Source organism: Rattus norvegicus, chromosome 6 (genome assembly GCF_021556685.1).
Source record: "Rattus norvegicus strain SHRSP/BbbUtx chromosome 6, alternate assembly SHRSP_T2T, whole genome shotgun sequence".
NCBI lineage: Eukaryota > Metazoa > Chordata > Mammalia > Rodentia > Muridae > Rattus > Rattus norvegicus.
In genome coordinates this window covers 127,799,104-127,826,519 of record NC_141539.1, presented here as the reverse complement: position 1 = coordinate 127,826,519, position 27,416 = coordinate 127,799,104, and the positions used below count along the sequence as shown (strand labels likewise).

At 51.9% G+C, this 27,416-nt stretch overlaps 1 protein-coding gene across 9 annotated transcripts in view; it reads left to right on the top strand.

The window, feature by feature from the left end:
* Itpk1 (inositol-tetrakisphosphate 1-kinase) overlaps positions 1 to 27,416 on the top strand; it is a 133,344-nt gene that overhangs the window by 84,005 nt on the left and 21,923 nt on the right. For all 9 annotated transcript variants that reach the window (XM_087554335.1, XM_087554341.1, XM_087554339.1 and 6 more), the window contains 1 exon segment: positions 11,169 to 11,286. In XM_087554335.1, the coding sequence (XP_087410461.1) occupies positions 11,169 to 11,286 (118 nt within the window).

The following is a 27,416-nucleotide window of genomic DNA, read 5'->3' as shown; positions in this document are numbered from 1 at the left end:
AGGAAGCACAAGGCCCTGGGTTCGGTCCCCAGCTCCGAAAAAAAGAACCAAAAAAAAAAAAAACCCAAAAAAACAAAAAAAACAGTAACCTTGGGATTGAGCCTGTCTAGTCCTAAGTGTGGCTGGCACCTCCCAAGCCATAGCACCATCCACCCTCCCCTCTCGAGTACAGATGGGATAGCACCACAGGCATGAAGTTCAATGTGGCGGCCTCCAACACTGAGGAGCCCCTAGTGGAGGGTCTATGCTGTGCTGGAGGATGGAGGGGAAGTCAAGGGGACAAAGATTTCCTTGTTCTTGACCTTTTAACCCAATTAGGAAGCCAACATCCAAACCCACGAGAAGTTGTGTAACAGTCTAAAGTGAGCTTCTGTTGGTTTGTATGTGGGTCAGAGCTAGAACATGGGACCCAGAAAAGATTTTCTATTGCCACAGCAGATCAACAACAGAGGCTGCCTTCGGCTAGTCACAGACCGTGTGGACGTGCTGCCTGGGTCCTGCCCCACTCTTACTAGATGTTCCTCATCTCAATCCTTGAGATAACAGAATTAGTTATGAGTTTTCCAGGCCCAAGGAAGCTGCCACCTGCTCAGAATCATTAGAAAGAGGCAGGGCTAGGACTGAAGCTTATATTCTTTTCACAAGTGCCTGAAGGCTTCCTTTGGATAGTAGCTAATAGTACCCCTTCCCTTTCCCTCAGCTGGCTGGAGGGTCACCTAGAAAGAGGTCATTCATTGCCTTGGATTGTTCTGACCCAGTTGGTGCCGCATGTGGGTGAAACATAGGCTAACAGAAGCCAAGGGACTCAAAGCTGCTTAACCCAGTCCCAGAGCAGCAGACTCAGTACAGGGCGGCCATGAGGTCAACCTCAGGATCACAGCTCAGTCACAAGGCCAGTCGGCCCAGGGAGACGGCCACACAGTCTGCCCATTGTTTATTTAGGTGGTAGGGACTAGACTGGGCATTGCTCTTTCTGAGGAAGGAGGGAACTCAATTTAATACCTTTGTCTGGTAGAAGGTATTCTTATCCCCACTGTGGATAGAAGAAGACCCAAGCCCTACCACTCCACTGCCCAGTATCGAAGCCCTTACAAACAACAGGTAGTGTTTTCCCTCAAGGTCTGGTGCGTGCTGAGTTTTAGAAATGTGTTTATTAGCAGAGCGTGCTGGTACACACCTGAGCTCTCAGGACCTGTGAGGTGGAGGCAAAAGAATCGGGAGTTTAAGGTTTAGTGATAGGAGATCGTCTCAAGTCAAATGAGTAAACAAAGAAAGATGTTTCCTGGTGTGCTTTCTGCCAGACATGGTGGTGCACACCTGCAATTCCAGCACTTGGGGGACTGAAGGAAGAAAACTGAGATACCCAAAAATAAGCAAACAACCTCAAGAAACATTTCCTAGTTGTAGAAAGAGCTTCTGCACCCTTTATCTTAGGGTTTCTTGGCCATGGTGCCATCAACACCTTGAACTGGATAGTTCTTTGTTGTTGGGACCTGTCCAGATTGTTGAGTAGCCCGCTTGGTCTATGCCTCAAACATTCTCCATTGTACGGACCAAACGTGCCTCCAGATACTGCCATGGAGTTGTTGGGAGATGTCACACTTCTTAGACACCACTGTGCTTTTAGAAAATACAGTATTTTTATCTTTACGTGTCTGGGCATGTGAGGGCAGTGCCCACAAGGCCAGAAGTAGACATTCAGTTCCCTGGAGATGGAGTTACTGGTGACTGTGAGCCTCCTGGCATGGCTGGTACAAACTGGGCTCAAGCCCCGTGCAAGCCTGCTCTCAAGGCTGAACCACCTCTCCAGCTCCCACTCTGTCTCTTAGGGTATGGTCTCAGCAACTCTGAGAGCTCAGGGTCACAAAAGCTGGTTCTGTTTTGTGAGTGTAGGTGCCAAAGTCCCAAAGGGTCTGCTCTCCGAGCTTGGGGATGGGTTCCCAGTCCTAGAGGACTTTGTCCCGTGGACCCCTTTTCACGGCCGTACTTAGGCCACAGTGGTGCCTGTCTCCATGTTCCTAGTTTACATAGGGATTCCATTGCCGAGTAGTATCTATGTCACCCGTGTGGGCTGCACTTACGAAGCCTGCCATCTTCTGATTTTATGGAATAAATCATGTCTCTGTAGGGGGTATCTGTACCCCCAGATTCAGGCCTCCACACCTTCTGAATGAACTCCAGCCCCAGGTTTGCTTCCCAACCCCGTTTATGAACCTCTCCACTGATCTATATCAGCCATCAAGTGACCATTGGAGTTGTCATTCAGTCAGCGAGTGCTAAGCGGGTACCAGGAATCCAAAGACATTGCAGGAACCGTCATAGTAAATCAGACAGGCCAGGCAGATAAAGCACATCCATGCCTCATGGACTGAGCTCACACATGTGCCTGGGTCTGTGCATGTGCGTACATGGGAATGGTGCAACCAAGGCACAAAATAGTAGAAGGAAAAAAAAAGCATGACTCCTGTTACAGTAAGGACCAGGGGGAAATATGACAAAGCCTGTGATGACGGTGAACTGGCAGGTTCTGTGTGTCAGCTTGACACAAACGCGAGTCATCAGAGAGGAAGGAGTGAGTCTCAGTTGAGAAAATGCCTGCATGAGATCCAACTGTACAACATTTTCTCAATTAGTGATCAATGGGAAAGGGTTCAGCCCATTGTGTGCAGTTCTGGGTTCTGTAACTAAGCAGGCTGAGTAAGCCATGGGATGCAAGTCTTGTTCCAGTACTGGACTACAATCTGGAAGTGTAAGCCAAATATAAACCCTGTCCTCCCCAACTTGTTTTTTGGCCATGGTGTTTTACCTTAGCAATAGAAACCCTGACTGAGACAAACAGGGAGAGTCCTTGAAGACAAGTGACATTGTGCGGTCCCCTTTCTGATGACCATGAGTTCACCATCTAGTGCCATTTTCCCCTTTGCAAGCTGTCTGAGGTGAAGAGCCCTCACCCTCATCCGTCGGTGGCAGGGATTGGTGACACGAGAGGATACATGCTTGTTGGGCTACTGTTTAGAGTCCAAAGCATGTGGCCCTGGGCCGGTTGTCCACCACCACATGCCAGGTTAGAGTATCTGGCAACAAGACCGCCTGTTGTCGTATGACTGAGGCCTGTTGGAAACTAGAAGTCTGGAAGGCTGCAAGTGCAGGTGAGGAGCTCAGTGTCCTCCCCCAAGTATTGACCCCTGCCCTTCCCAGAGTTCAGCCGCAGCACTGCACACAGAATGAGCCCCTGAGACCTGCTTTCCTCTGCGAGTTCTAGAGTGAAAGCTCCAGTTGTGGGCTCCATCCAGAAAACCAACAAAGCACTAGGTGAAGAGGGTAGGGAAACTGTGGCCACCGGGAGTCCCTGCTCCCAGTCATAGGCAATCCTGCTGGCTGCCCTGTTGTGTTTATGCCTATACACAGAATGGCCTTAGCTGACCAGTCCTTCACGGATGGGCCTTTAGACTTTTCTGACCTTACTTTAGACGCAAGCAGCGGTGACCATCCTCCATAGCATGTGAGGGTCTGTAGGATAAATCCCTTGGTGGAAATGCGAACTCTACACATTTTTCATTTTCTTCCTATGAAGGTTATACCACTTTCGTCCCCACTGTCAGGCACTGCTCCATTTCCTAATCAGTACATTTTGGCCTGGAGCTACCCTCTGTGAAGGGTGCCAGGATCCCAGCAGTGTCCTGGGAAGGGCTGTGTTGGCGGATCTAATGGGGCTAGCCTGGACCGCCTCGCTACTGACTATGTTGAGGATCACGCGTGGCGTGGCCCGTCTCTTCTGGGTCCTGTGTCGTCAGGCTCTCCCGTCTCGCCTTCAGGTATAAACAGGGCTGAGGAGCAGGGAAGGCTCCAGTGGATTCTGTTGTCCTTTCTGTCAGCTCTCCCAAATCACAAAGATGGCGTTGGTGTAAATGGCCAAGGTCACAGACAGACAGACAGACAGACAGACAGACAGACAGACACACACACACACACACACACACACACACACACACACATACACACACACAGAGTCTCTTGCGAATGTGCAGTCCAGCCCATGTGCCCCTTGGCCAGCACTACATCACACTTACTACCAAGGCTTGTGTGTTTCTTGCTGTGTCTTGTGGCCTTTCAGAGTGCTAGACCGGTCACTCTGTGCCTTAAGGCGTCCCCATTCCCCAGGCCAAGGGATTTATTACTTTAGGATTAAATCCAGACTCCTGGACCTCAGTCTGAACTTTCCTTTGAGACCCATGTCCACCCCCGCTGCCTGGTTCTCGGGTAATCTCAGTGCCCTTCCCCAAGGCCTCTGCCTGAGATGATCTTTTTCCTCTTGACTTGTGCCTGTGGCTCTTCATCATCAATGGCCTCAGAAAATCCCTCCTTATGTTCCCTCATGGCCAGACTTGTACCCCTCCCCCAAATCCCCTGAGTCAATAATCCCCTCCCCCACGGCAGTCCCTGCTGCCACTTAGGAGATCTCTATCTCCCTGGTGGTAGATGGGAAGTTGTTCTGCAGCTTAACAGGCAGAAAGTTATACCACCCCGGCTTCCTAGGGGCTGGCCTCTTGTACTCCAGGAGGCTTTGGGCTGAGTGCTCAGACAGGAGAGATCTCTCTGGAATACAAATGAGGACTGGTTAAGACCCGAGTGTCTGCTGACAGGAAGCTCAACTCTCCAGAGAAGCCTTTTCAGAGAGTGAGACAGGAAGCTGTGGCTGAAGTTCTCTCTGCACACATCAGAGCAGCCCAGAGTACATGGAGACTCAAGAAAAGACAGCCCTGGGCATGGCCTCGTCTAGCTTAGTGTCCGCCATTGCTGGAGGGAGGGTTGTGGGGTAGGGCGGGATGGGGATAAGAGGTGTGTTGGGCATGACTGTGCTCAACCTAATTGCTTTCCTGCTCCAGCCCAGGTAGGTGCATGCCTAACTGGCCCACAGCAAGGGACCTATAGCCACATGCTCTGCGCTTCCAGGGCATCAAGGCCACACAGCCTTGAGACTCTGTGGGCCTCAGGTCTGACTCAGCATAGGTGCCCCAGGAATGTTTTCTGGTTTGTTCTGAACATTACAACCTGGGTACCTGGGTCTTAAAAACCAGTGCTGGCTCAATGGCTTTGGGTCACTTTCTCGACTCCTGCCTGAGCGGTGCCTCTGGGTCTTTGTGTTAGGCTGGGGCTGGGCTGTGTGCTGCTGGGCTGAAAGAGGTGCTCTGCAAATGGTTGGAAGGCAGACGTCCTGGAAGGCCAACCATCGGGGACTGTTAACCCAAGTCGCATAGAGAGCATCTCTGTCTTTGATAACCATGAATGGTGTCATAGCTCCTGGTGTATTCTGTATGCTGCCATAAACTGCCTCTTCCTTCCTGAGAAGACAGGCCAGGCTCGGGGACCTTCCTTTGCTTCTTGCTATAGTTCTGGATCCACAGGACTCCCAGGCTGGACAGAAGGATACGACCTCCCTGTGCCTTCTTTTTCTGCGTGCATTATCTCTGGCCGATGCTGCAGTGTGGGGTATCACAATCTGCACTGCGATTAGGCTGCAGGCCATGGCCCATTGCAGCACAGGAGAAAGACTTGTTAGGACTGGGCTAAGTGGCTCTGGCCCAGATGCAATTGAGCTGTCCTTCCTGGAGCCAGATTCTCGCCTGCCATTTTTCTTTGCCTGGTATCAGAGCCAGGACTCCATATGGATCATCTCGCACCGAGGTACTCTGAGCGCTGGTTTCCTTTGTCAGAGAGACTTTTAACAGGCCCTCTTCAGTAGGCTGCATGTGAGTGAGGCATGTCTGGACCTATGTGTAATCACTGTGTTCGTAGTAATTCACCCTCATCACGGTTCCAGCGTTGGCGATAAGAAGACTCCTAGCTCTCACCCAGCATGGGGAGGGGGTGCCTAAGAAGGCCAGCCTTATGTGACAATCAGAGGAACTCAGTAGGGAAAAATGACACTGAGAAGGCCCCCCATGAGTAATCTTCAATACCTATTTGGAAGTCAGGTCAGCTCTGATTGGGAGTCAGTCCCGCCATTCCTCTGGTGGGCGGGTGCTACTGAACCCCCCCCCCCCCGCCCCCATTCCCAGGAGTCCCTGGTTAGGATTTTCCCTTGGGCTTGACCTGCAGGTCCAAGATGCCTAATGTGTCTCCTAGAGCCAAATGTTCTGGATCCTAGCTCCTGCTAGGCTTAGCACACAGATGGATGTCATCTACAACCGATATCTCTGGGATAGCACTCATTAGATTGTTCTCATATGTGTCCTCCAGAGGCTGGGACCGCTTGGGACTACTCCGTAGAGTGTGGCTGGTGTTTTTGACAGTTTTCAGGGACAGGGTGAGCCCAGAAACCTGAGTCCCATGTTACAAAATGCCAAACATTCTTTTTTTCTGCGTTCCACCCACCCCTTACACATCAGTCATCCCTGGACTCCCTGGCAGCTCTCTGGGGTCACTTTATCCAGAGCTTAGGTAGCATGGGATTGCAGTCTCGACTCCAGATGTGCCTCCAGACATGGACGCCGTGACACAATGTTACTTTCCTTCTCTTGCTGTGTTAAACAGCACAACTAAAAGCAGCTCCAGGAGAGCAGGGTTTTACTTCAGCATACAGTTACCCTCCAGCGGCAAGGGAAACCAAGGTGGGAACCCGAGGGAGGAGCTGAAGCAGCGTCTGTGGAGGAACGCTACTCACCGGCTTGTTTCCATGGCTTGCTCAGCTATCTTTCTTAAACATCCCAGGCCCACCTGCTCAGGGATGGCACCATTCACACCAGACCAACCCCTTGCATCAGTTAGTAGCCAGGACATGACAATGCTTCCTTGGGCCGGCCTGTGGGAGCAATTCCTCAATGAGAGTTCCTTCTTCCCTAGTATGTCTAAGCTTGTGTCAGGGTGACCAAAACTAACTATAACAAGCAAGGTCTGAATTTGGAGCTTCTGGTGGAGAGCAAAGCCCACTTCTCTGCCAGGGGACCACAGAGGTGTAGTATAGCCAGTGTTCTTGGTCTTCTCCGTTGTCTCGGATTGCAGTGGGGAACTGTCCACCCCCAATCACTCCACCCCATAGTGTGTGTGCATGTGTGTGTGTGTGTGTGTTTGTGTCTGTGTCTGTGTCTGTGTGTCTGTCTGCCTGTCTGTCTGTCTGATCAGTGCCCCTAGTGGCATCATCCTGTAGGTCTGGATCAGCTTGTGCTTGAGTGGGCACCTGGTTGGCCTCTCCCTCGTCCCCTCTGACCGCGGAACGTACTGTCCGTTTCTACATGAAGGCCAGCTTCCCCGTTTGCTTCAGGATCTCGCTGTGGTCCCTCTTGGCAGGCCAGCAGCTCTCTGAGGGAACGAGTGTTTACCGCTTGCCATGGAGATGGTTTGTGTTTTTCTTCCAGCAATTTGTTTGGCAATTCTAAGAGACTTGTAGAAAGCGCATGGAGCCCTCCATACAATAGAGGAGCTGGGAAGCCTGGAGAAGAACATACTTGTAATCGCAGGGAAGCTAGTAAAAGCCTCTGCCCCTGTCCCTCTGCCATCTCCAGAGAGATTGCTATGCCCGGGCAGAGAGTCTTCTGTGGGCCTGCTTCCATCCAGGCCCAAAGCTGGTTGGCGCCTGCTTGTCAGATTGTTTCCTTCTTTAGTTTCATATGGCTTCTTTCCCTTGTGATTTTGGCTTAAATTCCTGCCTTGGTGATACTGGGCTCTCTTTAAAGGTCTCTCCCGGTGTAAGGCCATGGGGCCAGCACAGCTTTGTTGGGGCATAGGGAAGGAGCTAGATGCCTGTGTTTAGGTGGCTTCGCTCGCTGGGGAGAGTGTGTCATCCCTGGGTGGTGAGTGGCTTGGATGGTAAGTGCATACAGCCTCGCTGTCACCTGCAGTGCTACCAACAAACAGTTGTCCTTCTCTCTCCAGAGAAGCCCCAGATGGCTTTGGAACTCTACTCCTCAGGTTTCTCCAGCTAATAGACTCCTGGAACTTAAGGCCGCCTTCTTCTTCTTCCTCTTCCTCTTCCTCTTCCTCCTCCTCCTCCTCCTCCTCCTCCTCCTCTTCTTCTTCTTCTTCTTCTCCTCCTCCTCCTCCTCCTCCTTCTTCTTCCTCCTCCTCTTCTTCCTCCTCCTCCTCCTCCTCCTCCTCCTCCTCCTCTTCTTCTTCTTCTTCTTCCTCTTCTTCCTCTTCTTCCTCTTCTTCCTCTTCTTCTTCTTCTTCTTCCTCTTCTTCCTCCTCCTCCTCCTCCCCTCCTCCTCCTCCTCTTCTTCCTCCTCCTCTTCCTCCTCCTCCTTTTTAAAGAAGGTTTCGTGTATTTTTTAATATGTGCTTTACAAGAAACAAAACACAAGAGGGCAAGAACAAAGTCACCCAGTCACAAGCAGATCAGCTCAATGTGTCGTTCTGCAGTGAGCCTTGAGAGACCCCAAGAATCCTAGTGGTTGTTGCCTCAGTCCCTGTCACATGCTCTTCCTGACACACCAGGCTGCTTCTGGAAGCAGTAGAGTGGGAAGGGGCTTGAGGGATTGGAACTTGCAGAGCTGGCCAGGACCGGTTGGGAACCAGGTACAGAGTCCCACTCCCTGGTGTATCTGCCGCTCTTGCAAGACACCCCAGCACAGGCTTTTGTAGAGTCATGTTTTCTAAGTGTGTGTGAGCAGGTGGGGGAGGAGGGGAGTTGGTGAATAGTAAGCTTGTGTGTCTGCATGCTTCGAGGCAGGAACCGCCAACAGGGATGCTTGCCCATGGGGGAAGCAGGGCTCTCTTTAAAGGTCTCTCCCAGTGTAAGGCCAACTGGTCCTGGCCAGCTCTGCAAGTTCCAGGGCTCTCAGGGAAATTAGGGAAGAGTGGCAGTGGGCACAGCTATGTGTCCTAATGGCCGTTCTTCCTAGATCTGCATTGTAGCTGCATAAGCAGCCAATGGGGCGACGGGATTCTCTGGAGTAAGCAGGTTAACTAGAATCTGCTAGAGTTGGTGCCAACCTAGAGGCCTCCCAAGGTGGCACCCAGCCACATCCAAGGGAGAGACGGAGACTTAAACATTCAGGGGAGAGGATACAAAGGAGGCCCTATGGGAGTTCATAGGGAGGACAGTGACAGACCGAGGGGGTATGAATCTGGCCTTTGCCTCAAATGCTCTCCAAGTGATACTAGGAACAAAAATAGATTCTCTTAAACAACGTTTCAATGGTTCTTTCTTTGTGTTGATAAAGCTTACTAGAGAGGCAGCATTGTGGTGTTTCCCCCTCTGACCTTCACTCACCTCAGCCTGGCACGTGGACCAGGGCGGGGCTGGGTCGAAGGCAGCAGAGGATGAAGTGAACTTGTGTGATGGTTTGCCAGAGGTACAGCTTGACAGTGGATCTGTTCTGTCGCAACTTGGGGGCCGAAATTCTAAACTCAAGGTATTAGCATGTCTAGTTCCACCTGGGGGCCAAGGGAGGCTCTGGCCCACACCCACCCATACTCTCTGTAGCTGAATCCCAACTTGATAATGGCTAAAATCCCCTTTCCCAGTCAATCCGCTTTCACGAGTGCTGGAGTGAGGTTAGGGCTTGGAGTGTTTGGGGGGACTCAGTTCAGCCCACCAGAGTGAAGCCCAAGCCCAGCCCATCTGCTGACACCCTCCATTGTCCCTTCAGCATCTTGTAATTGTATCCTCCAAATCATAAATTTGAAAAACCAGAGAAGAGTCTCATTTCCATATGCCAGCAAGTCACCGTGATTCACCAAGGTGCCTGGGGCTCCTGGAGTCACAACAGAGTGGGTTTGTTTTTTTTTTTTTTTTTTTTGTCCCTTGGTGGGTGTATATGCTGCGTGTGTGTGTGTGTGTGTGTGTGTGTGTGTGTGTGTGTGTGTGTGTCTGCACATGTGAGTGGGTGTGCATGCATGTATATGCGCATGTGGGGGGGTGGCTAGAGGACCCTCAAGTGCTGTTCCTTTAAAACCATTCTGTGTTTTTCGAGATGTTCTCTGACCCACCTGAAACTTGCCAAGGCAGGCTACGCTGAGTGACCAGAAAGCACTAGGGATCAGCTCATCTCCTCTACCCTGTGCTGGAATTACAAGCGTGGACAACTGTGCCCTACTTTACCTGGGGCCTAGGGATTAAACTCGGGTCCTCACGCTTGCTCAGCAAACACGTTACTGGCTGAGGCATCTCCCTAGTCCCTCTGACTTCAATGTATTGAGTTGTCTTATCGCAACTTGTCTGCTACACGAGTCACTGTTCCTTCCCATGGTTGATGCTTGACTCTTCAAAGGCTAACCCTACCCCCACCCCCCCAGATTCCCCTTGGGATTCTGTAGAGCCCATCAGGAAACTGCTAGATGTGGGAAGGGAAAGGAAAGTTCTTCTGACTGACACATCTGTGACAAGGTTGAGCACAGTGGCATGGCCATAGTTGAATGGCACAGTTCTGTTCTTCACACATTTGGTTCTCTCTCTCTCTCTCTCTCTCTCTCTTTCTCTCTCTCTCTCTCTCTCTCTGTGTGTGTGTGTGTGTGTGTGTGTGTGTGTGTGTGTGTGTGCGTGTAAGACAGGGTTTCTCTGCCTAGTCCTATCTGTTCTGGAATTTGCTCTGTAGACCAGGCTGGCCCCAAACTCAGAGATCCGCCTGCCTCTGCGTGCCTCTGCTATGATTAGAGGCGTGCCCCGCCACCACCCAGCACATAGCACATTCTTATGAAATTCTCCATGAACCACGCGACATTTCGTTCCCCTCTTCCTTGCCCTGCCGTGGTGCCCTTCGCATTGGTGCAGGAGGCTGGACGCGCACTCCGGTGGAGCATGCTGAGCAGGTGGGCCAGCCCTGTGTTCAGACAGAGCTTTTACCCAGCGGGCGAATGGCCTCATCAGAACCTGACTGCCCTTCTGTTCTGAGCTGAGCTCAGGCCTTAGGCATACTTCTGCTTAAGTTCCCACTGTGGCTACTCACAGATACCTGGTCTCTGTGCTTCTTCCTTCCTGAGGTTCTCTATAGGAACTTTCAGAGGGAGTTCTCTAACCCCTTTGTCCCAGCAAGAACCCCGAGCCTGCGAGCCTGCCTCTGATTGGGCACGCATCTGCTTGGCCCTTTATTGGTTTAAACAAAGTCCTGTAATAGGGGAAAGGACAAGAGAGGGACAGATGCTTGTGGGATTCTGGATATCTGTCTATCTTATCCATGCCCTATCACAGCACTCCGCCTCCTCCTCTAACCACAAGCCGGCTTTTCTTGCAGGAGTACATCGATGCTCACCCTGAGACCATCGTCCTGGACCCCCTTCCCGCCATCAGGACCCTGTTAGACCGCTCCAAGTCCTACGAGCTCATCCGCAAGATCGAGGCCTATATGAAAGGTACAGACATGTGGCCCAGCCTTCTGACGGGTGGCCCCCCTCTGTGGTCACAGGTTATCCCCTCTCTGTGATCACAGATTATTGCTGTTCAAGGTAGGGAAGGAATCTTGTCTTGTTAAGCACTTTGATGCAGGGAAGAATTGAGTTACAGGGACAACCGTCATAGGTAGGAGGACCTATGTTCTCCTTTGTAGTTAGGGTTAAGAGATACAAGCAGCAGGATGCTCTTGGAGAGAGCCGTTCTGGCGGCGGCTGCTGCTGCTGCTGCTGCAGAGGGTTTTGCTGTGCTGAACCCCGTGGGGAGATGAGGTGTCCTGATAACGCTGTGGTTAGGAACAGAAGTGTATGTGTGGAATCGCTCATGTGCAGTAGAGTTACAGAACAGGGCAAAGGAGACAGTGGGAAGTCAGGGCCTCCAATCAAATGCAGAGAGATAGATGCACAGCGCCGCTGTCGGACATCATGGAGCACACGCTATTGCCCTGAGAGGAGCCTCCCCTCACTGTGGAGCTTCTGCCACCTGCTGGCTCTCACCCAGAGAATTTGCCTCTATCCCACCTGATCGGTCCCAGCGAAGTGCAGGCTGCCCATTCAAGGTGTGTGCTTCTGTGAGATGGACACTGTAGACAGACTGCCCAGCCTTCCCTCCCCGGACGTGTCCCGCTGAGTCTATTTATTTTCATTTTAAGCAACCGATTTTCCTTTGCCTCGGCCCAGGGGCTGCTGAGTGATGTTCCCATGCCTGGCTATCATGTAGACTATGTTTGTGGCCTAGGCTGCCTTGGACTCCAACCTGGATGCTCCTTTGCAGTGGTGGTGGAATCAGTGAGCACATTTTGGTAAGACAGGAGCAGAGCTAGTCCTGAAAGAGGGGAACAGGCTGTGGGAGTGTCTGTTTATTGGGTAAGCGCCATGCGCTTAGCCTAAGCCTCTTACGGTCTGTCTTTCAGCACTGTCTGCCAGGCACAATCAATGATCCTGTCCATTTTTCAGATGAGTCACGGGGCCCGTATTAGTCAGCGTTTTGTTACCAGAACAAAATACCTGAGCTCAGCTATGTGCATAAAGGGAAGGTTTAATTATCTCGTAGCTTTGAAGGCTAGAGTCCAAGCAGTACAGTGCAGAGTTGTCCCCTGACTACTGTACCTCACTGTGGGTGACACAGACAGGAACATAAATGGAAACAAGGGAATGGTCACATCTCAAAGGGTGAACCAGGGAGACCCAAACTCAGCCTCGTTTATAATAACGACTCCCTCACCTTGTGAAAACTACCAGGAAGTCCCAGTGGCATTAGGAATTTCAAATGTGTACACACCAACACACACACACACACACACACACACACACACACACACGCCTCCACCCTTTAAATGGTTTACTCTTTTAAACTACAGCCTTAGAAACCTCCAACCACACAGACCTTTGGAGGATACAAACACACTTTATTCAAACCACAGCAGAGTTCTGAATTGTAGCAGACACTGTAGTGACCTGGTGGCTCTCCAGTTCTGGTGTTTCAGCTCCCCGCCCCAAAGCTTGCCTTTTAAAACCATGGCCAAGGGTGGACAGTGCATCCAAGTTCCTGCCTGGAGCATTAGCGAGCCCTCCCTTCTCTCTAAGGAGTAGACAGCTCTTTCTGGGGAAGAGCTGGGCTAGGCTGTCATGGAAGGGCCCAGGGGCTTCATTCCTAGTGCCTGATCTTACCAGTTATCATGGCGTCTGAGGACAATGCCTCCTTACATGTGTGTGGGAGGGCACAAGATGGCGGGTAGCCGGCAACCTTCTTCCTTGGGTCTGAATGGTTTGATTTGCTTTCTGAGATGGGTCCAAAACTCCACATGAGAAAAAGATATTTTTTTTGGACACTGATGACATAAAGGGCAAGTAGCATTAAATTCAAGAGAGGGGCCTTTTGGTGGAAGATGTTTGAAGTCCAAGAGTGTGGTACTGAGACCACACAAGGCACTGGCCACAAGAGGTGCTCGGGTGCTCTGACTGCTGAGCCTGGGGCTTTCCTATCACTGATACTAAAGGGGGAAGGCTCTCCCAGGGGACTTCTCTGTCTGGAGAGGAAGGCCACATAAGTGTGGACCCTGGCCTACATGTCATGATATTCCTGGGGTCCCCTTCCCCGTGGGCCACAGAAGTCAAGGGCCACATACATTTACCTTCATTCCCTAGTACGGAGAAGCCAAGACCCCTTTGGTGGTTGACCGACCCTTTCTTGGGCGTCTTCTAAGATTATCAGAAAACACGGATATCTACATTATGATTCATAACAGTAGCAAATGTTATGAAGTAGCAACAAAAATTGTATGGTTGGGGTATCACCATAGCATGAGGACTGTATTAAAGGGCTGCAGCTGATATCAGGAGGCTTGGGAACCACTGGGCTGCAGCTGTCCCATGGCTCCTCTGGAATGGTGGTTACGTAAGGTGACTCAGATTCAGGGGAATGGAGGAAGAGTCCATGCATGCTAGGGGCTCCTTCCCTAAATACCTTTGGCAAAGGACCTGCCTGGGAAGGCAGATGAGAAAGGCAAGGACTGAGGGCGGAGTGGACTGGCCACGTGGCGAGGGCAGTGAGGAAAGCTGCCAAGTGGCTGCTTATGCTGGACACAGAGAATGTCAGGCCAGAGAGTAGGGCGGGGACTTGTTTGTATTTACAGACAATGTTTCAGAGCTTGAGTGAACGAGTTGAAATCCTCATTTGCCAGATCAGTATAGACGTGGCCAGCAGCGGCCCCAAATGTCCGTCACCAGTGTCCTGTGGGGAGTGCCTAGGTTCTGGATCTTTGGACAGTGGCTCACACCAATTCAGGCTCTGGAGGCTGGGGACCTGCTACTAGGGGAAAGGTGCCGGGCAGAAGCCATTCTGCGGGATCTATAGCCACAGCCCCAGGCATTGTCTTCTAAAAGTGACAGGATGGGGGAACTATGTAGGTCCTCCCAGGCAGGGCCTTGCCTGCCAGGGCTTGCAAGAACCATTGACTGTTCCCTAAAGCAGGATTGGTTCTGGGCTGGCAGGAAATGTTGAAGGTGAGTGCTGTACCCTGAATTTTCTTTATTGTCTGCACCAAGCCAGTTTATATTCTTCCAGGGGGCAGTGGACCTGGAATCCTCTTCTGCTAATGGGGCAGTTCCCTGGCAGTGGCCCCTGGTGGACTCCCTGCCGTTTCCCTGCCAGCCCCTCTACAGATGCAGGGGTCCTTCCTGGGAAGTGAACTCTTGTGCCTGTGCCTCAAACCCTCCTTTTCCTTGGAGGCACACAGCCCTTTTCAGGCATACTGTGAACCACCATAATTACCCCTGAAATTCCCTCAGATAATTATAGCAATCCAAGTGACAGGGCTTTTGTGTAGAGAGAAGGGGCTCGCTGAGCCTTTCCTAAGCTGCCAGCGCCTGGAGGCTGAGGTACCTCCTGCCCCCACCCTTCTCTGAGAACCAGCCTTCAGGGAAGCCAGAGCTGGGAGAGGCTACTGCAGAGGCACTTGGCTTCTCAGGACTAGGGAACGAAGGTAAATGTGGCCCTTGACTTCTGTGGCCCACGGGGAAGGGGACCCCAGGAATATCATGGCATGTAGGCCAGGGTCCACACTTATGTGGCCTTCCTCTCCAGACAGAGAAGTCCCCTGGGAGAGCCTTCCCCCTTTAGTATCAGTGATAGGAAAGCCCCAGGCTCAGCAGTCAGAGCACCCGAGCACCTCTGTATGGCCAGTGCCTTGTGTGGTCTCAGTACCACACTCTTGGACTTCATGTCCCCCAGGGCCAGGAGGGAAGCAGGACCCGGTTTCTGCCAGCCTCAGACTCTCAGTGTGTAAGTTGCTGTGAGAGCAAAGCCAAACGGAGCTCCCCTTGACCCGTGTGAAAGCCCAGAGGATGGCTCTGCTTCGTGATGGCAAACACCCAGGCAGCTCTCAGAACCTCGTTCTCTGATAGCACGGCCCTCCTGGTCCACAGTGGGGGCTGAACCTTTAGGTTCCGGAGGCTGCGAGATGTTCCCCGAGTGGTCAGAACTAGCTGAATGCTGAGCTGAAAGGACTCAGGAAATAAAATCTTTCTTCCGTGTAGCTGTTCGCCCAGCTGAAAGCCGGAAGTTAGCAATGAGAAGAAGGGCTAGCACAGATGTGAGAGGGAACACTAGCGACTTCTCGTGTCATACCGGGAACGTGAGCTCCTCTATGGAAACCCGCCTTTTCTGGATGAATGGCACTTGGAAGGGCCGCTGGGCCTCTGGCTGCTGTGGGATATGCCCTTTGCCCCTGACCCAACAGCAATTCTTTCAGTGCAGCAGCTTAACATGAGGCTAGGAGGCTTCAGTGTGACACACCCAGAGCCTGGCCCAGGACTCATTCATATAAGTGCTTCTTGGAGATAGCCACTTTGCGACATGCCTGTACAGGTATTTACCCCCACTCCCACCCCCCAGGCAGAGGCACAGGCAACCCTGAGAGTCATCCCAGTTTAGACTAGGCATGGAAGCTCCCAGAACCATGGCATTGCCTGGTACAGGGCTTGTGGGGGTAGGGAGGAGGTCATAATGACAAACTGTATTTTGCTGTGCATGTTGGAAGGCCAGTTCTCAAGGGACGACCCACTGTGCTTCACAGGGCCAGGGTCCAGGGACACAAGCCCCAAAGTCAAGGCTTGGCTCTGCTGTGCCAGACTGGGCAATTATAGGTTTGGCTCTAGCCGGTTCCCTAATTGACTGAAGCCAGATGTGAGAGGCATCCAAATGTCACTGGATGGCATGGGTTTGTGTCCTTGTCCTCGGGGATAACAGATCTGAAGGGTCTTGGGACAAGGGCAAGGGCTAGAGGGCTTCTTTAGGGCTCTAAGGACTTGAGGGTGAGGTTGGCTTTTCAGTCCTCCTTTTCCTGTAACCTCCCACACGATCTGGGGAGGTGACCAGATGGCCTGTCCCAGACACAGGCCTCCCCAGGGAGGGGCGTGCACAGTGCGGGCAATCTTCCTTCCCTGCCTGTGGTTTTAATGGGAAATTAATCATGCTTCATCTTGGAGGCGGTTTGGAAGCAGGATTGAAATGGAGTAATCTTGACACCAGGAGGAAAGAAAGGAGCGTGCGTCGCTTAGCGCTCTGGACAAATGGCTCTCTGAAGCTGAGATGGGGATTATAGGTCCAGGTGCAGCTGTCCATCCTAGGAGAGCTAGCGCCACCCACTGAGCCTCACTCCCCGAGCCATGCTCCAGGCGGCCACCTGTATGCCTGACACTGGGGTGGCTCTTCCCAAGATGACTCTGTGAGGAAGGTTTGCCCGATTTAGAAACAAAGACACCTGAGGATGTTGAGCGGGATGACTCAGATCTCCAGGAGAGCCAAGGCAGGTCTGAGTTGCTCCTAACCCCCAGGGTATCCTGGCCCCTGCGTGACCACCCACCTCTGTAGCTCTTAGGGATAGTGCTGTGGGAAGTTCTGGTGCTTATGGCCAATGATTCTCAGGCCATAATGGGGCCCTGCCAGCTGGCGGCGTTCCCAGAAGTGGGTGCCTTTTATGTATAGGAGGTGACCGTGACCAGAGAAGGTCTTGAGTGTCCATGCTTATTAGAACATAATCCCGATCTTCTTTGCAAGTACAGCAGTAGATTGCTTTAAAAGAGCAGCACTTTGGCCCTGAGGCCAGAGCACACTGTGGGCAGATCACCTCAGAGCATAGCCCCAAGCTAGACACCACCACCCCTCAGGCCCAGCCTTCTCAGGCCTATAGGCTCGCCTGAGGGTTACTGGCCATGGCAGCTCCCTCTGCAACCTAGGTCCAACAGGAGCCAAAGGCTGGTTGTGTCCCCCTTGGGTTCTGCGTTAGGTGCAGAAGGGAGACAAAATTATAGTGAGATTTGGGAACAGAAAGCAGAGTGGAAAGATTTTAAACACAAATACTGACAGTCTAGCCAGAGAAGAAGTCGCGTTAAAGTTTTGGTTAAGGAAGATGGAAGAATTCAGGGCCACTGAGAGAAGGGGGTCACTTGCAGGGGGTTGAAGGTGCACATAGTCACCCCACCACCCAGGACCCACCACCAACCACCCTGCCTGGGCCTTTGAAGTGTTCAGCACCTTATCATGGCTCCTGACAGCTGTGAAACCTGCCAAGCTCTCATCAGACTCCAGTGCTGCACCCCTCTAGCCTACTTGGTACTTTGTGGAGAACCCAGTCTGTGGTGGCGTGGCTTTTCCGAATCCTAAGATACACTGGCACTTCCTATGCCAGTAAGTGATAAGTGGATTGTGGCATGACCCCTATTATGAGACCCATATCAATTTCACAGGTGAAAAACAAGACTGTGTCTTGGATAAGTCAGTTAAATAGAGATATCCATTCTCACTCTAGTCTAGTCAGTTGTGGAGTTGTACACACACACACCCCCCCCCCCCCACATCCCTACTACTTCGTGAAGCTTCTAGCAAGAGACCTGCTCTACCCAGTACATTTAAATTCCAGGCTGACTTAAATGGTTTTTAATCAGTTCGTTTATTTTATGCGTGTGGGTGTTTGGCCCGCGTCTTAAGTCTGTGCACTACGTGCATGCAGTGCCCATGGAAACCAGTAGAGGGCGTTCGGTCTCCTAGAACTGGAGTTACAGATGGCTGCCAACTGACATGTGGGTGCTGGGGATTGAACCTGAGTCCTCTAGAAGAACAGCCAGTGCCATTAACCTCCGAGCCATCTCTCCAGCCCTACCTGACTCAGATCTTCAAAATCAGCTGCTAATCTTCCTCCTTTCTTTGAAGGGATGTGTGAAATCTACACACACAAGACAAGAAGTTGAGTAATACTCACATGTACCTGCTACAGCTGCACCCCTTCATACCTGTCACCCTGTCTGGGACCAAAACGAGGGAGGGTGGCCCTGCCTTTTTTGATGACAATATTGTATTCAATATTTGAACCAGTCAGTTATCATATTTTTTGATTGTTTGGGTTCATTATGTTGTTCAGTTTTGTTTGGATGGGGGTGGGGGTTGTTTTGTTTCGATTTTGTTGTCTCTCGATATAGTTGTTTAAAATATGTTTCTGTGTATTTCCATACAAATCTTCGCCACAGAGGTGGGATTTCTTACTTGAAGATTCTAAGCGTGCTCACATTAGCAGCTCTTGCTGTATTACCCTTGCACAGTTTGTATGATTCCCAGCAGCCCTGTCTGGGGGAGAAGATGCCCAGCTCACCTTAACAGCCTGGTTAGGCAGGTCCAGCTTCCCTTACTGTGCTTACCAGCCATTTGTATTTCTGCTCAAGTGAATCTTCCATAGGGTTCACCCTTCTCTTGGGTCGAGAAAAAAAAAGTTGATACTTTTTTTTCCTTATTGACTATTGAGAATCCCCTTGGAGTGGAGGAAACTGTTCACAAACCGTGTGTCCAGTGCGAGCATCTCTGTGCTGGGGCCAAGCTAACATCTCAGACGCATCCTGTGGAGAGAGCACTCCAAGCCTTATGTTTTATGAGTCTTGGAAACGCATTGGCTGCTGCAGTTTGGGAGTTGAACCCGAGAGTCGGGGGAGCCCCGCTAGGGTCTGCAGGGGCCGTAAATCAGTGGGGACAGCTGCCACTGAGCTAATCCGCATTTACAGCAGCTGGTCGGGGTTCAGGAATGTCTGGCCCTGCCCCAGCCTGTGTCTGGCTCCTTCACTCCTGGGCTCTGAAGTCCCGTGTAGGAATAGCTGCTTGGCTTCCGGAAACAGAGACACAGAGACGGGTCCCCAGCCTGCTCTGCAGGAAAACCTCTCACGGGTCTGACTCTAGTATGCTTCCTCGGGCCATATCACCCCACCCCTGGATATTTATTTGCTCTAACCCCATCCCCTCCGTTGCAGAAGCATCTTCCCACAATACCTTACTTGCAGCCAGGGGGCCAAGTTGGGATATAGCTGTTTGTAGGGAGGGTGATGGGACAGGAGGCCTCAGAATCCCTGGGGAGCAGAACACCAGCTGTGGCCACTGTGGAATGCTCCCTTCATCCTCTCCTGGCTCCAGATGACCCCAGCCAGTCTGAGGTCTTACAGCGCCTGCGTGTATAGTAAATAGTTCTCAAGATAGCAGGTGTGCTCTTATCGCTTGGCACCTCAGCTCTTTTTTTTTTTAATTTTCAGGCAGGGTCTGTTGAGTGTGTAATCCCTCTGCCTTAACCCCCTGAGTAGCTGGGATTGTAGGCTTGTGCTACCAAGCTCAGCTCTGAGCGCCTCTCCCAAGGACACCAGCTCTTTTGGATCAGAGCCAACCCTGATGACCTCGTTCTACCTGGATACCTCACTAAAGAGACCCTCTCTTTGACAGCCCCGAGCTGAGAGGATCGAAGCTTCCCCATGAGCTTCAGGAACTGGGCACAGCCGGTCAGTGTGAGCTACTTCAGTGTTGGGAGGGCTTGAGAAGTGAGCTGAGGTCTCCAGTGATGGGAAATCTAGGGTAGCAAGGCAGTGCTGAAACACGTTAGGTGTCAGGGGACGCAGATTTGGGGTAGAACACTGTGTGGAGAGAAGACATAGGTGTTATAGGTGTTATGGTGACAGGCTCAGGGAGCCATTTCCTGATTGTGAATTCCAGAGACACCTAGAGCAGCTGGGATGAGGTCCCAGTGCTAGGACTACTACGGTCACCTTGTCTGATGTCCTAGGCCTAGATGGCACCTATTGAGTAAGCTGAGGCTGGGGCATTCCAGATGCCCTCTAGAGGGTACTATCACATTGAACGGGGTTAGCTCGCCTTGAATGTTTCCAAATTCCCTGCCCCATCTTACAGGCAAGGGAGACCAGATAAGAGACAAGTGTGGTGACCTGGCTAGAAGCACAGGTGACGGTGACAGGGCCGGCTCTGGGGCCTTAGGAAATGCTCTTCACCACGGCCACATTTTACTTTTGGGGATCTTCTTCCCAGAGATGGCTTCCTCTCCACACTCTCCTGACCCTGAGGTACAAAGGTGTCAGTGCTGAGCTTGTGCCCTGTCCCTGCACTGTGGTGCACAGTCAGCATTTGACCTACTCTGCTGAGCATCTCCAACATGGCACACTGCCAGCTCACTCCTGCCCCTGACCTGCGGCGGCCTGGGCTAACAGTGACAGAACAGCCAGGGCTGGAGAGGAGGCTCCGTGTGCTTCATAGGCACAAGGACCCAAATTCTGACCTCCAGCACCCACATCAAAGCAGACACAACGGTGTGCAGCCTTAACTCCAGTACTGGGTGCAGGAAGTAGAGACAGATGGATTCCAGGAGCCTGCAGGCAAGTCAGTCTAATTGAATTGGTGAGTTTCAGGTTTAGAGAGAGACCCTGCCTCAAACAATAAAGGTGGAAAGTGATTTAGGAAGTACAAGGACTCCCCCGACCATGTGTATACATGTGGGTCTACGCACACACACACTCGCACACTTAAACATACAACACATGATAATGACACTACAACCAGTTCTTGGTATGTTCTTATCAGGACTTGAACCGGGGCACCTCTCCTGCTCCCGCTGAGGCAAGAGGCCCTCCAAGCCAGGCAGTAGAATAGGTTCCACACCTTGAACAGTTTTTCCTCTTACCACACAGGGTTTAAAGCAAAGATGGCAAGAGGTGAATCTGTATCCCTTTCGTAATTTAAATTCTTTCTTAATTTAAATGCATTCTCTCCATGCTGGGGAGAGGAGCAGGTACTGTTTTTGTCTTGACCTCATTGCAGGGAAACTGAGGTGCAGAGAAGTAAAGTTTCAAATGAGCGGGTGATGAGGGGTGGAACCGGTTTGCAGACCTGGGTGGCCTGGATGGCCTGGGTCCTCCTGGGTTCCCTCCTCTGACCTGTTAGAGCCTAGCCAAGTTGGTCAGGGGGCTGCATCATTGTGGTAAAATAGATACGTAAGGGCAAGCACAACAGTAGGGTTCTCTTCCCATGTGAACAGAAAGGAGTGACAAGCAAGAGTTCCCCAGGCCAGGAAGGGTCCCTGGGGTCCAGCACACACAGAGAGGAGGACCTAATACCTGGTTCTATGAGAATGCTTGTTTTCAGAGGATTCAAGAGAACCTGTGTCTCACTTTCCTGTGCCAGCAACACCGTGGACTTCTCCCTCATCCCCCGTTTTGAGTGAAACCGTTTCCTACCATACTTCAGGAACCCTGGGAGAACGGATGACAAATCTGCACCCAGTTCTACAGGCCCTGGCTGTCATCCAGCGGAGCTTGTGGGAACCCAAGCTCCTGTGGACTTTTCCCTCAGAGCAGGGAAGCTGGGAGTGCAGTCTGGTGCATTGCTCATTTGTGTGCTCGCCGGCCTACTTGGATGCAGCCACAGTCATGGCCTATTGGGCTGAACTCTGTGAGAACCAAGCTCCAAGGAGTCTGGGGAGTTACCCAGCTCCGACTGAGCCCGCAGAATTTGTATAGACTGGAACCTGCATGGTCACTAGGCCTGGTCACATGTGGCTTCCTGTGGAGCCCCCCTGGTTGCAGTCTGAACATGGAGTTCCAGTCTGGGCTGCTGCACCTTGGCAGCCCCTCTTTCCTGGGAGTAGCCTGGGAGTTCTAGTGACTGGCTGGGAACAGGAACTGCTGGTTCGCGCTCTCCTAGCCTGACCACCCGGCTCTGCCTGCGACCCTGGAGTGGTTAGCTTCGTACCTTCCATGTCACAGAGAACATTCCCTCTTCCTCCAGCTCCTGAATGTGAACAGACCTGGCATAGTGTCACTCCAGACTACTGAGCAGGACCCCAAGCTCCAAAAGGCTACCTGACCAGTCCCAGTACAAGTCCAGGGCTTTGCTTATGGCCACCTGTCATGCCTGAGGTCTCTGTCTCAGCCTCACCCTGAGTCAGGCCTGGTGAACGATCACAGAGAGGGATTGGATTCCTCACCACACTCCTCATCCTCTCCTTTCACAACAGTACTGCCTGAAGAGGGGCCAGACAGGGTTAGGAGAGCATGGTCCTTCACTGTTGGTGCTGTAGTGATTCTGTCCTTTGGGGACACAGTGTGGAAGAACCACAGAAATGGTTCCTGTGGACCCCCTTCTCAAACCTCCCCGCTGGGAACTCAGCCTGTGGAAGCAATTCACCACAAGTAAGAGCTGCGTGTAGGAGAGATGTCCTCGAAGCTGGCCGTGGTGGAAATTTCAGCAGTCAAGCAGCCAGGGATACGAGGTCACACACAGGGAATGGAGTGGGTAGCGGTGTTCCGTAAAAGCAGAGAAGAAAAAGGGGAAATTCGTTTATTAAAAAAATAAACGGTGAAGACGAGAACAGAAACAAATGGAGGAAAGCCAATGAGATCGAGACATGGACCAGTGAGTGGCCATGACTCAGAATGTGTCTGCTCCTCCATGTGTCTCCTCGGCTGGGCCCTGGCTGCGTGCCAGACTCCTGGCGAGCCGTTCAGCTCCTTCTCCGTGCCCCCTCCCCTCTCTGTGGTCACCTACGAAGTGCAGAGGACACTGTGTGTGCCCTGGATGCCAGCGGTCATTCCTGTGTGAGGTCCCTGCCTCATGCTGTCAGTTGTCAAGTGGAAGGGGGTGGAGCTGGGAGGCTCGGAGTTTCTCAGGGGCTGATGTCTCAGCCCTCAGAGGAGGACAACCCACCACCTAACCAAAAAAAGCCTCTTAACCAACTCCCTTCCAAAAATAAGATGACGGATAAATCAACAACAGTACCCTTCCTCCAAGAGCCAGAAATAGCCTCTCCGGCTCCAGCCCAGGCTTACCCAAAATTCCTTTATCCTGTCCCCGCTGGTGAGGCCACCCTGCACTTCCCATGGCTGAGCTACAGGAGCCTCTGCTGATGCTCTCTCTCCCTTCCACAGGCAGCTCTGGGAACAGAGGTCCCAGCCAGCCAGAACTCCTGCCCTGATGCTGCAGGGCCTCATCCCATCCTCCATCCCTCTCAGCAAGGGGGCTCTGCGTTCACCTGCTGCTAGACTGATCCCAGCTGGCCACATGCATGCCCCACCTCCAGGGACACCTCAGCACCCTTCCAGGCCCCCAGTGTAGCCACCCTCTGTATCTGGCACTGCTGTTTTACCTGTTGCTGTATCCCAGGCTCTCACATTAATAGAGGCTATCTTTTTGCTGGTGGTGGATGGACCCAAAATGGGAACAGTAGTGGTTTCTAGTCCACTGTGATTGTCACAGGTGTACGGGAATGACTCTGGCAACAGAGCAGGGTACCGAGGTTTCCTCCCAAGGTTAGGCATAGGACAGGCAGCCAGGGGTCTGCAGTTCAGAGTGTGGGTAGCCATCTCCAAATTAGTATAAGTGAACTAGAGCATCAGCAGGCGGGCATCTCTCTCTCTCTCTCTCTCTCTCTCTCTCTCTCTCTCTCTCTCTCTCTCTCCCTCCCTCCCTTCCTCCCTCCCTCCCTCCCTCCCTTCCTCCCTCCCTCCTTCCCTCCCTCCCTCCCTCCCTCCCTCCCTCCCTCGGCCCTTCTTACTCCTTAGGCTCTTATATACTTGAGAGTTGGAAGGCAAGGGGGTCTGGTCTATCCAATGCTGGATGTTGCCTGCCCTCTGGAAGTGTCTTGTCTGTGTAGTTTGTCTGGATTCCAGACACCTCTGAGGAGGGATGGGCTCCCTTCCTTTTCGGCTCACATCCCGGGCTCAGTGGGGGTTTTGGGGGGGAAACCCCTTCTGCATCTCGCTCGTTGACTTTTTTTTTACTGTGAAGACTACTGGGTTGTATCAAATCCTTTTTTAAAGCTGTATTTCTTTATGTACGTGGTGAGCATTTTGCCTGTGTGTGTGTCTTTGTACTGCATGCCTGCCTGGTGCCTATGGAGGTCAGAAGAGGCATTGGATTCCCCTGGAACTGGAGTTACAAATGGTTGTGAGCTACTATGTACAGACTGGGGACTGAATCTGCCCTCCTCGAGGGCAGTCCTCGCCCTTTCCCAGACCTTCGCTCTAGCACCTGAGATGGTGTGGTTTTCACCTCCCGTTGTCTCGTCCAGACACCCCACCCCTGATTCATGGAAGAAACATTCCGATACCCCGGAGATGGTTGAAACCTCAGACAGTACTGGATGCTGTGTTTACTTTGGTTTTCCCTAGTCACACATAACTTACCCTGAATGCTAACGTATGGGACTGGGGATATATGGCCCAGTGGCAGAGTATAAGCATTTGTGAGTCCCCAGGTTCAATCCTTATTACCACAAAAGATTAATTTATAAATTATGTATAGCAATGGGTAAGTCATAATTATTAGAACCACTGTGACAACAGACTGCAATCTGATAGCCATTGCCCCTTTCCAGATATTGTGTGAGCATGTGGGTATATGTGTGTGTGTAAGGGGGCATGCACATTTGCCACAACACATATGTGGAAGTCAGAAGATGGCTTGTGGAGATCAGGCTTACTGGCAAGACTCCTTACCCACCGAGCCATTTCAAGCACCTACCACCACAACCACCACTACCACCACCCTTTTTTTTTTTCAGTTAGGGTTTCACCACGTAGCCCAGGCAGTCTTGAACTCCCAATCTTCCTGCCTTAGGCTCCTGAAGACAGGCAGGTGTATACCAGCTCACCCCCAAAGTATCCCTGATCTTCCACTTTGGACCTGTCTTAAGTAAGAAAAGTGTTTTGGGACATGACAGCTGATCCAATAACCCAGCCGGCTTCTGACTGTGTGCGGCTTGGGTGCAGGGCACAGGGATAGTTCAGACCCCACCACAGTAGATGGCTAGAAACTCCAGTGCCCCAGCAGGGCACACAACCTAAAACGTACAAATTGTTCTCCTTTGGAATTTTACACTTACGTGATTTGGACTGTGGGTAACTATAAATGATGTGGCCTGTGGGTCTGGATTGGTGGAGTTCTGGGATGGGAAGAGTCGCCTTCTGCTGCGGTAGCTCCTCAGGGGCTGCTTCTTGTGAGCCCAACACTCCTCCAGTCTTGCCTGCCGACAGGCCTGATCTCACGCAGGCCTTGTTCAAGCACCCACAGCTGCACCTAATCCATGAGTGCAGTGGTCTGTCGTGTCCAGAAGACACGGTTTAGATCAGTCCTCCCAACCTCTGGCTTTGGCAATCTTCCTCCCTGTTCTTCCTCAGTGGTCTTGGGGGAGGGGTGACATCAGTGTCCCATTTGTAGCTGAGCACTCCACTGACACTTAAGTCCCTGTATTTTGTCCAGCTGTGAGTGTCTGAGTCAGCCACCCTCCTCAAGGATCCTGCTACCAGGGCAGTTGTGGTCAGAAGCACAGAGTCCTGAGTCAGGCTGCCTGGGGCAATCCCGCAGTACCTGTACTGCTTGCCCACTGTAGATCTCCATGCAAAGAGCTTCCTCTCTCTGGCTGTTTCCCTGTTTGTAAATTGGGTGACTGGGGTGCTTCCCTGGGGGGTGGGCATGGGGTGGCAGTGTGAGGGTGAGTAACTGTGTGGAACTATGTCTGGCACAGAACAAGAATGTATTGGGACGTTGCTTTAATCCAAGGTGCTGTATAAAAGCCTGAATGGACCGCAGAAGGAAAGATGCTCAGATCTTAGAAGCCAAACTCAGGTCATGCTGGTCTCCCTACTTGAAAGGTCTGGTGAGGAAGTCTGGTCACTTTTACAGTACATGGCCTGTAGGATCCCAGCAGCTTGGGTCTAACTGAAAGAGGAGGGTGGGCCAAGCCCTGGGGGACTGGACCACTGCCAGGCCAAGAATCCCCTACCTTAAGGCTAGTGCTCTCTAGGTGTTCAGGTGTGAGCATCACACCCCCTGGCTGCAGGGTCTACACACTGCGGCACCTTGTAGAATCTGAATCCTCCATTGACAACTGCAAGGAAGGCCTGCTGGTCTCCTGCCAGGCCTGGCCCTGAGTGGAATGCAGACCCAGTCTTCATTTGAATTAGGGCTTCCTGCTGTGCAGTAGGACCTGCCCCTCCCAACTCCCCACCCTGATTTCTCTGCCACCTCTCCTGCTGAACCACTAGGTCAGCTTGCTCTCTCCTGGACTGTCCTACTCTCTTGGGATTGTGGGCAGTGCTTGATCCTGAGCATCTGTTGGATCTTTAAAACCAGACACCGGGTGCCGCAGGTTGTGGGCAAAGGCACTTGAACGATTGCAGTAGACGCTGGCTTCCAGCCCCTTCTTAGGGTCCCCAAGGAACTGCAAACCCAAACTATTATGTCTACTTGGAGTTTGACCTAAGGAGGATGAGCTGACGAGGGAGATCAAGCACTATTAATGTGTTCTGTTGTGTTTGTAGTTTTCCTGAGGAAGGTGAGGCTAGATCTTGATTTAATGTGTTCGTGAGACAGTAGCACTTGCCGGCTTACTCTGGGCCTGGTTTCTAAGTCTGGGGATCAGCAGGCTGCCCCTACCCCCACTAATACTCAGGTGTCTGTGCCCAGTACAGGGTGGTCTCACCTCCTAAGAGCTCACAGTCATTCAGTGATGGGGACTATGACAAGAAGCAACCATCAGTAATCATTAGGGATTCAAGTACATTCGCTTTCCCACCAATAATCTGCTTTGTCCTGACCTTGTGGAGCAGCAGACGTATCAGGAAATATGTGTAGAGCAAGTCTGCCTCCGTGGTGCTGCCCTGTACCCAACAGTGTTAGAACTCATGGTGGAGGGCGGAGCCGAGGGTTGGGGGTAGGGGGAGTGAGATGGCTCAGCAGGAAAAGGTGCCTGCCGACAAGCCTGAAGACCTGAGTTCAATCCCCAGCGCCCACATAGTGGCAGGAGAGAGCCAGCTCTGTCTAGTTGTCTTTGGACCTGCACACATGCACTGTGACATAGGCAGGCCCCATTATTACTGTTTTGTTTTATTTTATTTTATATTTTAGTTTTTCAAGACACAGTTTCTCAGGGTAGCCCTGGTTGTCCTAGAACTTACTTTGTAGACCAGGCTGGCTTCACACTCAGAGAGATCTGCCTGCCTCTGCCTTCCAAGTGCTGGGTCTAAAAGCAGGCCACACCACACTCAGCTATGCAATATTTTTAAAAAGAAAGAATCCACTGTGGAGCACCAGAGGAAACAGTCATCCCTTCTGAAACCAGTGGGTGTAGCAGGCCTGGAGCTTGTCGTGGAGAGGGAGGGCTCAGAGATGAGGAGGCTGAGCCGGGAACCCCATGCCTCTGGGAGGGATTAGAGGGTGACTTTGCAGACTACTGGGGACATGTGGGGTGCCATAGCGTGGTGTAGCCTGTGCTCAGATC